Here is a 13512-nt window from a genome sequence, read left to right as displayed (position 1 = left end):
TCATGAGTGCCTCCATCCGGGATAGCAGCAGTGCCAGCGCTGCTGCAATCGGGTCGGTGACTGGTTCCACTCTCGGTGCCTGTGCCAGAGGAACCTGGAGCCGTTGCATCGCATTATCGATGGCCTCCTGGACCAGCCGGTCCAGTTCTTCCCGGACACCTGGAGCAAGCAGCTCTGGCTCCATGAGGGTCTGTGATAGACATGGTACGAGTACAGTCCGAGCACCGACGAAACCCCGACGCCATGGCCATAGAAAAAAATCGAGCTGCGGTACGGTTGACGGCTAGTAAGCCGCAAGGGCCAAACTCGACGGTAATCGACGAAAGACGGTCAAAAAACTTACCGGAGTACTGCGGCCTGAGAAATGTTAGAGGAGGGACCCCTTTGGAGCAATTTAAGTTAGAAAAAGAAGACTGAAGGGGGACCCCTGCTGGTTGCAGGGTTAGTGCCATGCTGGGCATGCCCAGTAGGGGCCAGTCAAATTTCTGGAAACTTTGACAGAAGTTTTCAGTGATTGGGCTCCATCCTGATGATATCACCCATATGTGAGGACTACCATTCTGCTTGTCCTGTGAGAAACTATGATAAAATAATGCAGAGATAATTGTTCACTTCAGCAGTTTACTAATAAAGAACATACAGGTGACTACAGAAGGATTTCACTTAATTAACAATATTTAAATATTTAAAAAGTACTTTTTGATATATTTTATGGTGAAATTCCCCTTAAATTCACCTAGTCACCATTTAATAATTTCCATTCCACTGGTGTTAGTTTTTTCAAATAGGTTATTAAGTACAACATTAAAAATGCAGTACTGTCTTTTGTGGACTATTTTTCTCTCTTCTAAAGCACAAAATTAAGTACAAAGCAGAAATTGGAAAGGTAAAATTGCACCCCAAAATAACATGAGGCCAGCTGTACCATGCTGTTCAGCTTGGAGAAGAGATGGCTGAGGGGGGTTATGATAGAGGTCTTTAAGATCATGAGAGGTCTTGAACGAAGATGTGACTCGGTTATTTATACTTTCGAATAATAGAAGGACTAGGGGGCATTCCATGAAGTTAGCAAGTAGCACATTTAAGACTAATTGGAGAAAATTCTTTTTCACTCAACGCACAATAAAGCTCTGGAATTTGTTGCCAGAATGATGTGGTTAGTGCAGTTAGTGTAGTTGGGTTCAAAAAAGGTTTGGATAAGTTCTTGGAAGAGAAGTCCATTAATGGCTATTAATCAAGTTTACTTAGGGAATAGCCACTGCTATAAATTGCATTAGTAGCATGGGATCTTCTTAGTGTTTGGGTAATTGACAGGTTCTTGTGGCCTGGTTTTGGCCTCTGTTGGAAACAGGATGCTGGGCTTGATGGACACTTGGTCTGACCCAGCATGGCAATTTCTTATGTTCTTATGCATAAGCGGATTACTATGGTCAATAAAGAGGGGATAAAAACACGTTAATATGCCTGAATAGGTAATTCATAATGAATAAAGGTGTCAACTGAATTTTAAGGCAACATAAGCTTTTTCAATACTGCATCATTCCATGCAATAATTTATCATTGTTACCTTATACGGTTCTAAAAATATTGGAACTAGAATATTTTTCATGATGTGAAGCTGCCATACATCACTGTCAAAATTCAATAGGCTACAGTACCTTTAATGTCATGTCATCAGAGCATGATGCTAGAAGATTACCAGTTGGATCCCATTTGATTGCATTTACTTCATTCTAAAATGTAACACAAAAAAGGGTTATTGAACATAATAGTTTGCAAGCTATTCAACTATGTATTAATGTACTATTAGGTTACATCTTTACAAATAATGATTCTGTAACAAACATGGAATAAAAGTAACAGCTCCCTCTTTCCTCCACCCCCAACACTACAAAGCACTTTCTGCAATTAACACATTTGCATATATTTGTCATTGAAGTATTATGAAACTGTCCTTACTGTATGCCCTTGGAATGTTTTAATGGGCCTATCTTGTCCCAGTTTACAAACATGAATACACATGTCTGTACTGCAGGAGGCAAATGTGTTATTACTTTGCCAGTCCACATCTAATGCTGGTGCTAGGAAAAAAAAAAACACAAGAAAAAAAACAAAACTTGTAAAAAGGCACATTTTAACAGGCTTAGATTCCAGATTCGTAGGCTTGCAAATTAACAATGTTAACTGGATGCTATGTTAATTTAAATGAGTACTCTTTAAAAAGTTAGGCAGGTTAAAATGTTGACAGTTACTTATTTATTATCAGAGAAGTGACTAGTCTGCATACTGTGTAATTTTTAATCAAGTACAAACAAATTGAAAAGCACAGCATCAATCTGTACCCTATCAGTAAAAGCACTGAATTGGGAAGATAAATAATTTATGTCATCTTCAAAAAAGGCTTACCAGAATGGAAAGGAAATTGCTGCTTTGCTTCACCAGTATGGGCATCCCAAATAATAGTAGTCTAAATAAAATTAAATACAGTTTAAAGTTACAACCTACCATCTGCACATAGCTAATTAGAAACAATATTATTTCATCTTGTAAAAGCAAAGGTTATATGTTAATATAAAAAACTAGAAAGGAATTTTGCTTACTTATAAACAGATTTCTATGTAGACAGCAGAATGAATTAGCCATAAAGCATGTGTGATGACATTCTACAGCACAGACATGGACCTGCTCTCAGAATTCAGTAACTTTACTAAGCCTGTGCGGGAGTTTGTGCATGCACCCACTGCTTTATGAGCCCCTCAGTCTCTTTCAGAGCTTAAGCTTTAGCAAGGTAGTTGACTCTCCAGAGAAGTGGGTAGATATTAAAAATTGCTAATTAATCCTTTTGACAATGGAGAACCTAGTTTACAGGTAAGCAAAACTTACTTTCTTCACTGACAAGCAGGCATGTATTAGCCATAATGTATAGAGAGTCCTAGGCTGAGTGCTGTAAGGTGAATAAATACTTAAAGATAACTCAGCCCCACCAAGTAGAGAGTGGATTACTGAGTGAACAGGCTGTGCAGAACTACTTGTTCAAAGTTAATGTCTCTTTGGGACATGCTGTCCAGACAGCAGTCTGACATGAAGGTGTGAAAAGATGACTATGTAATAGCTTTACAAATGTCTCAGGCAGAAGTTACCCCAAAATGAGCCACTGAAGTCACCATGGCTCTTACTTGATGAGTCTTGACAGAGCCAGTAATCTACAAACCAGCCAGCCCTTAACAATATGCTATACGATCTGCTAGCCAAATGGACAGAGTTCATTTGGCAACCTTCCTTCCCAATCTATTGGGATCAAAGGGCATGAATAGTTGGAAACCTTGATGGCAAAGTCGAATCCTCTTAGGTAATAAGCCAGAGTTCTCTTACAATCCAAGGTGTAAGGTACCCATTCTCCTTTGGGCGCATGAGGTCTTGGAAAGAACGTAGGTAGCTTGATTAATGTGAAAAAGCAGACACTGCTTTTGGAAGGAACTTGGGATGAGGTCGTAAAACCACCCTATTATGAAAAAATTGAAGGTATAGCAAATATGAAACCAGAACCTTTAATTCATTTATGTTTTTGTGTCAAAGTGACAGCCATGAGAAATGACACTTTCCAACTGAGGAAGCTCAAGTCCACCAATTCGAGAGGCTCGAAGAGAGATTTCATGATTTCAGATAGAACTACACTGAAGTACTGATGGTAAGTTTGGAATGCAACAATCCTTTTCATGAACTTTGATACCAGAGACATGCTGTAATGGCACCATAAAGAATTTTGAGTGAAGGGGTGGCTAAGGTCTGAGGAGAAGAGAAAGAAGAGAAACTGAAGCAAGACCCTCAAAGGCCACAGGAAAAGGGATCAGGCTAGCTAATCCTACACCAAATCAAGAACCTCTTCCCATTTGGAACCGAAGGATCTTCTGGTTGAAGGTTTCCTAGTAGAAATCAGAACATTCTCCACCACTTTGGGAAGAGTAGTAGGGAAGAGATTACTGGGTATTTAACATCTACACCATGACCACCAGTGATGGCAGAGCCCGTCTTCCTCCTGTGCATAGGAATCTGAGATGTTCACAATGGAACCAGTGATTAAATTGGCAGATGGCCGAATATGGATACCACACTTGCCAAAGCCAAGATTATTCTTACCTTGCTCCAAAGGAACTCCTAGAAAGTCCTTGCAAACAGAGGAATTAGTAGGGAGACAAAGAGTAAACAGATACTCTAGTATAGCACAAAAATATTGGAAAAGAAATCAATAGAACTAGGGTCACAAAATGAAACTCCAGGGGGCATGACTCAGAACCAACAGGAGACATTTCTTCACGGTGAGGTTGGTGAATGCCTGGAATACCCTTCTGGAGGAGGTAATGAAGACGAAAAGTCAAAAACTATAAAGGGGCATGTAAAGGGTATAGGATGGAAATGAAGAAAAGCATGCATGGGAGTAACTTGCTAATGCAGCAGTTACTACCCTTAGCAGAAGGCATGGAGCTTGCTGGTGTGGCGGTTACTATCCTTAACCAAAAAGCTTTGACGCTTTTAATGCATCTGTAACATTGTTCTCTGCTTTAACAGCAAGGGGAAAAGGAGAATTGGATTCATAGAAAAATAGAAGAGACGGCAGAAAAGGACCTTATGGCCCATCCAGTCTGCCCAGCAAGCTCCCATAGTTATCAGTTTCCCATACTTATTTTCTCAGACCACCAAGGTCAGGGCTCTTGTTGGTTACTGTTTGAGTCCAATTTCCTTTCCCCCCTACCCGTTGAAGCAGAGAACAATACTGGAGCTGCATCAGAAGTGTAGTATCAGGTTTTTTGGTTAACGGTAGTAACAAGCAAGTTACCCCCATGCTTATTTGTTTTTCCAGACTGTACAGTTCAATGTCCTTGTTGGTTGTTGTCTGAATCCAATTCCTTTTCCCCCCCTGCCATTAAAGCAGCAAGCAATGATGGAGTTGCATCACAGTATGAAGGCTTATTTGTTAAAGGTAGTATCTGCCACAGCAGCAATTTACCCCCCATGCGACTGCTTATTTGTTAAGAATAATATCTGCCACACCAGCAATTTACCCCCATGCCTCTTACTTTATTCCCCTCCCCCTTGCCTTTAGGGATCTACAGTGTTTATCCCATGCCCTTTTGAAATCTGGCACCATTTTTTTCTTCACCACCTCCTCCAGCAGGGCATTTCAGACATCCACCACCTTCTCCGTTAAGAAATATTTCCTGACATAGATTCTGAGTCATCCTCCCCAGAGTTTCATTTCATGACCCCTAGGTCTATTGGATTCTTTCCAGCGGAAAAGGTTTGCTGTTGATCATGCATCATTAAAACCTTTCAAGTATCTGAAGGTCTGTATCATATGTCCTCTGCACCTCTTCTCCTTCCAGGGTACACATATATTTAGGTCCTTCAACCTCTCCTCATAAGTCATTTGATGGAGACTTCCCACCATTTTGGTCACCCTTCTCTGGACTGCCTCCTACCTGTTTCTGTCTTTTGAGATACGGTCTCCAGAACTGAACACAGTACTCCAGGGGAAGCCTCACCAAGGACCTGTACAAGGGGATTATCACTTCCTTTTTCTTACTAGATATTCCTCTCTCTGTGCAGCCCAGCATTCTTCTAGATTTAGCTATTGCCTTCTCACATTGCTTCACCATCTTTACATCACTAGACACTATCATTCCAAGGTCTTTCTCCTGTTCTGTGCAAGCAGCACTTGAGAACATAAGAACATAAGAAAATGCCATACTGGGTCAGACCAAGGGTCCATCAAGCCCAGCATCCTGTTTCCAACAGTGGCCAATCCAGGCCATAAGAACCTGGCAAGTACCCAAAAACTAAGTCTATTCCATGTTACCATTGCTAATGGCAGTGGCTATTCTCTAAGTGAACTTAATAGCAGGTAATGGACTTCTCCTCCAAGAACTTATCCAATCCTTTTTTAAACACAGCTATACTAACTGCACACTAACCACGTCCTCTGGCAACAAATTCCAGAGTTTAATTGTGCGTTGAGTAAAAAAGAACTCCGATTAGTTTTAAATGTGCCGCATGCTAACTTCATGGAGTGCCCCCTAGTCTTTCTACTATCCGAAAGAGTAAATAACCGATTCACATCTACCCGTTCTAGACCTCTCATGATTTTAAACATCTCTATCATATCCCCCCTCAGTCATCTCTTCTCCAAGCTGAAAAGTCCTAACCTCTTTAGTCTTTCCTCATAGGGGAGTTGTTCCATTCCCCTTATTTTGGTAGCCCTTCTCTGTACCTTCTCCATCGCAATTATATCTTTTGAGATGCGGCGACTAGAATTGTACACAGTATTCAAGGTGCGGTCTCACCATGGAGTGATACAGAGGCATTATGACATTTTCCGTTTTATTCACCATTCCCTTTCTAATAATTCCCAACATTCTGTTTGCTTTTTTGACTGCCGCAGCACACTGAACCGACGATTTCAAAGTGTTATCCGCTATGACACCTAGATCTCTTTCTTGGGTTGTAGCATCTAATATGGAACCCAACATTGTGTAATTATAGCATGGGTTATTTTTCCCTATATGCATCACCTTGCACTTATCCACATTAAATTTCATCTGCCATTTGGATGCCCAATTTTCCAGTCTCAAAGGGTCTTCCTGCAATTTATCACAATCTGCTTGTGATTTAACTACTCTGAACAATTTTGTGTCATCTGCAAATTTGATTATCTCACTCGTCGTATTTCTTTCCAGATCATTAATAAATATATTGAAAAGTAAGGGTCCCAATACAGATCCCTGAGGCACTCCACTGTCCACTCCCTTCCACTGAGAAAATTGTCCATTTAATCCTACTCTCTGTTTCCTGTCTTTTAGCCAGTTTGCAATCCACGAAAGGACATCGCCACCTATCCCATGACTTTTTACTTTTCCTAGAAGCCTCTCATGAGGAACTTTGTCAAACGCCTTCTGAAAATCCAAGTATACTATATCTACCGGTTCACCTTTATTCACATGTTTATTAACTCCTTCAAAAAAGTGAAGCAGATTTGTGAGGCAAGACTTGCCCTGGGTAAAGCCATGTTGACTTTGTTCCATTAAACCATGTCTTTCTATATGTTCTGTGATTTTGATGTTTAGAATACTTTCCACTATTTTTCCTGGCACTGAAGTCAGGCTAACCGGTCTGTTGTTTCCAGGATTGCCCCTGGAGCCCTTTTTAAATATTGGGGTTACAATTTGCTATCCTCCAGTCTTCAGGTACAATGGATGATTTTAATGATAAGTTACACCCCCCATCGCATATAGTTCTTTCAAATTACCACATCCCAGATGCATGACTCTACACTTCTTGGCATTAAATCTCAGCTGTCAAATCTTGGACCACTCTTCAAGCTTCCTTAAATCATGCCTCATTCTCTCCACTCCTTCCAGCATGTCCACTTTGTTGCAGATATTAGTATCATCCACAAATAGACAAACTTTACCTTCCATCCCTTCCGCAATGTCACTCACAAAGGCGTTGAACAGAACCGGTCCCAACACCAATCCCTGCGGCACTCCACTTAACACCGTTCTCTCTTCAGAGTAGGTTCCATTTACCATCATACTCTGTTGTCTATCCATCAACCAGTTTGTAATCCATGCTACCACCTTGGCGCTCACTCATTTTGTTCATGAGTCTTCTATGCAGGACCGTATCAAAGGCTTTACTATAATCCAAGTAAATCACATCGAGCGCACTTCCCTGATCCAATTCTCTAGTCACCAAATCAAAGAAATCAAAAAGAATCGTCTGTCAGGACCTTCCCCCTGGTGAATCCGTTCTGTCGCGGATTGAACAAGTCACCAGATTGTAGGTAGTTCACTATCCTTTCTTTCAGCAGAGTCTCCATTAATTTTCCCACCACCGAGTTGAGGACAACTGGGCTCTAATTTCCAGCCTCCTCTCTGCTCCCACTCTTGTGAAGCGGGACCACCACCAGTCTTCTCCAGTCACTCGGCACCACTCCTGTTTCCAGGGATCTATTGAACAGGTCACTCAGCGGACCCCCCAGCACATCTCTGAGCTCCCTCAGTATCCTCAGATGAATCTCATCAGGCCCCATGGCTTTGTCCACTTTCCGTTTTCCTAGCTCTTCCCATACATTCTCTTCCATAAACGGGGTTTTATCAAATCCTCCCCCTATCCATAGCCTTGTTAACCAGAGACTGTCTTTCTCCAGGGTCTTCCTTAGTGAACACCAAACTGAAGTATCTGTTTAATATTTCCGCCTTTTCTTCGTCTCCTTCCACACATTGATCCTTTTCACCTTTCAGTTTCACTATACCACTTCAGACCTTTCTCTGATGTATCTGAAAAAAGGTTTTGTCACCTCTCTTTACCTCTTTGGCAATCCTTTCATCTGCCAGACTTTTTGCTTTCCTGATTACTTTCTTCATCTGTTTAACCAGATATTCTTCCCTGTATTCCTCTTTTTGGCATTCTTTATATTTCTTGTTTTTTTTATTTTATTTTATCTGCCACCTCCTTTGAAAACCAGATAGGTTTCTTATTTCTCTTTTGTTTACTTTTCTAGCATAAAGATTAGTTGCCTTTTTAATTGCTCCTTTTAGTTTGGCCCACAGTTGTTCCACCTCTCCCATTTTTTCCCAGTCTTCAAGTTCCATCTTCAGGAATGTTCCCATTTCAGCAAAGTCCATATTTTTGAAGTTCAAAACTCGGGTCTTCGGTTGCCTTCGCTATATCTTATTTGCACTATCAAACCATACCATTTGATGATTGTTGGTGCTAAGGGGGGGCCCCCCCACCTGGACATTTGAGATGCTATCCCTGTTTGTGAGCACTAAGTCTAGAATAGCTCCCTCCCTCGTGGGTTCCATTATCATTTGTTTGAACAGAGCCCCTTACAGGGCATCCACTATCTCTCTACTTCTGTTAGATTCGGTAGAAGGGATCCTCCAGTTTACGTCCAGCAGATTAAAATCTCCAACAATCAACACATCTCCCTTCCTTCCCACCTTATGGATGTCTTTAATCATCTCTTTGTCTAGTTCTTCCATTTGAGACGGAGGCCTGTAAACCACTCCAATAAAAATGGATGCACCATCCTTTTTTTTTTTTTAGAACGGCCCATAATGCTTCTTTTCTACCCCATATTCCTTGCAGTTCAGTTGCCTGAAAATAGTTTTTGACATAAAAAGCTACTCCTGCCCCTTTTCTGTCCTGTCCATCCTTCCTTAAGTTATAGCCAGGAATGGCTATATCCCAATCATAAGATTCCATGAACTATATCTCCGTAACAGCAACAACCTCCAAGTCTGCCTACACCATTAAGGCTTGCAGGTTTGGGATTTTGTGCTCATAGCTCTCCAGTTTCTCTTGTTCTGTTTACTGCTTTTCTTGGACTTGGTTTTTTGACTTATTCAGCTAACTTTTGTTATCCTCTTCACCCTTTGCCTTTGTTTTTGTATCTGTCACCCCTGTCATTTAGTTTAAATGCCTTATGGCATAGGATATGAATTTATCCCTTAGTATCCTTTTTCCTGCCACAGACAGATGTAACAAACCAAAGAACCCAAGAACCACAAATATGGGTAAATCAAAAATATCACATTCTTAAGGGATTCACATCACACTACTCATCCTTTTGGACAGATGTAAGCCATCTTTGACAGAGTCCTTTTCTGCTCCATAAATTGCCCCAGCCTCCAATATATCCAAAAGTTTCTTCTTTGCAACAAGTTTTAAGCCAACAAGCCCAGCATCCTGTTTCCAACAGTGGCCAATCCAGGCCATAAGAACCTGGCAAGTACCCAAAAACTAAGTCTATTTCATATTACCGTTGCTAGTAATAGCAGTGGCTATTTTCTAAGTCAACTTAATTAATAGCAGGTAATGGACTTCTCCAAGAACTTATCCAATCCTTTTTTAAACACAGCTACACTAACTGCACTAACCACATCCTCTAGCAACAAATTCCAGAGTTTAATTGTGCATTGATTGAAGAAGAACTTTCTCCGATTAGTTTTAAATGTGCCACATGCTAACTTCATGGAGTGCCCCTAGTCTTTCTATTATCTGAAAGACTAAATAACCAATTCACATCTACCCGTTCTAGACCTCTCAGTGTTCTGAGTAACTCAATTCAATAACAAAGATCAGACTTGGAAATTAGAACAACAACTAGCTTACCTGGTTCAGAACTCCAGTAAAATAACTGCCTCTAGTTAGTCTTCCATCCAGGACAACATGTGCTTAGGAATTCTGTCCCCATACAGGTAGCTTTAGCTTACCCCTCCCCCAATTAACTAGTTGAAACTAGATTCAGACAACAACCAATGACTGGGACTTCTTCGGTCTGGGGTACTGATACACAGGCAAGTGAAAAAACACAGGACTGCTTCTACGGCCAAGTCCATGAGCTAAGCACGTTAAGCAACACTTGTCAATTTTCAAGAAGGCTCATTACCCAGTAAAAATGTTGCTAGAAGAATTTTTTATGGGTTATAATAAGACTTGGGAATAACTGTACAGAGCGGCAGAGAAACATAGGGGTAACCTGCAAAGAATACAGTTACTACCTTAAGAAGCTTGTTGGGCAGACTGAATGAACAATTTGGTCCTTTTCTGCCGTCATTATTATGTTATGATAGGAGTAGATCTGTAGCTGCTCGGATGCATGGAGCAGAACACTTTGAATTTTCCTGTTGTCTTTCAAGGCGAACAGGTCAATTACAGGCCTTTCCTAGCAACTGAATGAGTTGTCTATGATGCTTTGATCCAAAGACAAATTTCTGAGGGTGTAACACTCTGCTGAGGCAGTCTATCAATGTATTCTGGATTCCTGAAAGTGCCTGAAGATGGGCATTGCAATGTCCTGCTTATTATCAGATTCTGAGGACCTTCTGACAGAGGGTATGAGAGCCCCTACTTCCCTGCTTGTTTATGTAGATTGGTTGTCTAACCAAATAAAGATTCTCTTTTCCCGACAGATGAAAGAATGCCATTTGAGCACAGAAGCTGGCTCACAGCTCGATTAACAGACTACTCAGAGGAGTAGCCTAGTGGTTAGAGCAGCGGGCTATGAACCAGGAGACCAGGGTTCAAGTCCCATTGTTGCTTCTTGTGACCTTGGGCAAGTCACTTTACCCTCCATTGCCTCAGGTACAAACAGATTGTAAGCCCTCTGGGGATAGGGAAATACCTACAGTACTTGAATGTAATCCGCTTTGAAGTGCTGAAAAAAGTGCGAAAAGCAGAATATAAATCTAAACAAACAAATAAACAAGAGACTACTCCACTGCAGACCACAATCCTTGGGTCCATGATACACTGGTATGCTGAGGCAAGTCCAGCAGAGGATCCAAAGGAATCCCAGTAGTATCTTCCTCTTCTGACCGGGAACACTAACCTATGACCTCCATAGTCCATGGCTAATTCATCCTGTAATCTATGGAAAAAGCAAATGTTGCTTACCTGTAACAGGTGTTCTCACAGGACAGCAGGATGTTAGTCCTCACATATGGGTGACATCGTCAGGATGGAGCCCAATCACGGAAAACTTTTGTCAAAGTTTCTAGAACTTTGACTGGCAACTACTGGGCATGCCCAGCACGGCACCAACCCTGCAGCCAGCAGGGGTCCCGCTTCAGTCTTATTTGATAGCTACAGGCAGTGCCGAAAAAATAAAAGAACAAAACGTTACGACCCCAAGACCGCGGGGTGGCGGGCGGGATTCATGAGGACTAAAATCCTGCTGTCCTGTGAGAACACCTGTTACAGGTAAGCAACATTTGCTTTCTCACAGGACAAGCAGGATGGTAGTCCTCACATATGGGTGAGTACCGAGCTGAGGATGTCCGAGTATGCACCAAATATACCCAACGGCGTGCAACAGGCACAACAACTGGGGTGGAATTTGGTAGAGGGCATCCTGAACCCCACCGGGCAGGCGGAAGGCTGTGGGTACGTCACGTTGGAAATAGGTTACGCAGGACAGACTGGCCGAAGATGGAATCTTGTCTTCCGGCTTTGTCCAAGCAATAGTGGGCTGCGAAAGTATGGAGAGAACTCCAGGTGACAGCCCTGCAAATGTCAAGAAGTGGCACCGAGCGTAGGTGTGCTACTGATGTTGCCATGGCCCTCACAGAGCGTGCTTTAACAAGGTCTTGAAGTGGAATGCCTGCTTGCTGGTAGCAAAAAGATATGCAGTCCGCCAACCAGGAGGAGAGAGTCTGCTTACCCACAGGTTGCCCTAATTTGTTGGGATGGAAAGAGACGAATAACTGAGTGCTCTTCCTGTGGGCAACTGTACAGTCTAGATAGAAAGCTAGAGCCCGTTTACAGTCAAGGGTATGCAGAGCCTGTTCCCCTGGATTGGAATGGGGCCTGGGAAAAAAGGTAGGTAATATGATGGATTGATTATTGTGAAATTCTGAAACTACCTTAGGTAAAAACTTAGGGTGAGTACGGTGTACCGCTCGGTCCTGCAGGAGTTTAGTGTAAGGCGGATAGGTAACTAGGGCCTGTAACTCACTAACCCTGCGAGCTGAAGTGATAGCTAAAAGGAAAATCACTTTCCATGTGAGATATTTTAGGTCACAGGAGTGAACAGGCTCGAATGGAGTTTTCATGAGCCGACCGAGAACCAGATTAAGGTCCCAAGAAGGGGCCGGAGGACGTAAAGGTGGCTTGATATGGAGCAAGCCCTTCAAAAAGCGCATTACGAGGGGTTGTACTGATAAAGGGACATCCCCGTTACCTTTATGGAAGGCGGCTACTGCACTGACATGCATTCTGATGGAAGAAGTCCTTAGACATGACTGACAAATGCCAGAGATAGTCCAAAAACCTTGGGATTGGACAGGAAAAGGGATCAAGGGACTGTGAAGTGCACCATGATGTGTACCTTTTCCATTTATAGGAATAAGATTTTCTTGTGGAAGGCTTCTGTGAAGCAATCAGGACACGAGAAACCGAATCTGAAAGGTTAAGTGGCTGAAGGATTAACCTTTCAACATCGATGCTGTCAGGGACAAGGCCTGAAGATTGGGATGGCATAGGCATCCGTTTTGAGTGATCAGATGCGGGTCCATTCCCAAGGGAATGTGCCTGCGGATGGAGAGATCCTGGAGTATGGGAAACCAAATGGCGTGGCCAGTGAGGTGCTATCAGGATCATGGTTCCCTTGTCCTGACATAGCTTCACGAGAGTCTTCGAGAGAAGAGGAAGTGGAGGGAATGTATAGAGCAGACCGGTTGCCCACGAGAGGGAGAATGCATCTCTGGGCTGAGAGCGCTCGCTCCGAATGAGGGAGCAGTAATTGTCCACTTTGTGGTTCTGAGGTGACGCAAAGAGGTCTGTCTGGGGGTATCCCCATTGTCGAAAGATTGAGGTCGCTACCGAGGGATTGAGAGACCACTCGTGTGGCTGGAAGATGCGACTCAGTTTGTCTGCCAAGACATTGTCCACTCCCGGCAAGTAGGTGGCCCTGAGGTACATCAAGTGGGAGAGCTCTTGCGCCCAAATCTG

The 13512-nt window shown here is 42.5% G+C and overlaps 1 protein-coding gene across 15 annotated transcripts in view; it reads right to left on the bottom strand.

Moving 5' to 3' along the window:
* TBL1XR1 (transducin beta like 1 X-linked receptor 1) overlaps positions 1–13512 on the bottom strand; it is an 854914-nt gene that overhangs the window by 123787 nt on the left and 717615 nt on the right. For all 15 annotated transcript variants that reach the window (XM_029616816.1, XM_029616819.1, XM_029616820.1 and 12 more), the window contains 3 exons: positions 2407–2467; positions 1960–2081; positions 1659–1733 (listed from right to left, as the gene is read on the bottom strand). In XM_029616816.1, coding sequence (XP_029472676.1) covers positions 1659–1733; positions 1960–2081; positions 2407–2467 — 258 coding nt within the window. The remainder of the gene's footprint in view (positions 1–1658; positions 1734–1959; positions 2082–2406; positions 2468–13512) is intronic.

This window comes from Rhinatrema bivittatum, chromosome 9 (genome assembly GCF_901001135.1).
Source record: "Rhinatrema bivittatum chromosome 9, aRhiBiv1.1, whole genome shotgun sequence".
NCBI lineage: Eukaryota > Metazoa > Chordata > Amphibia > Gymnophiona > Rhinatrematidae > Rhinatrema > Rhinatrema bivittatum.
This window is presented reverse-complemented; position numbering and strand designations above follow the sequence as displayed.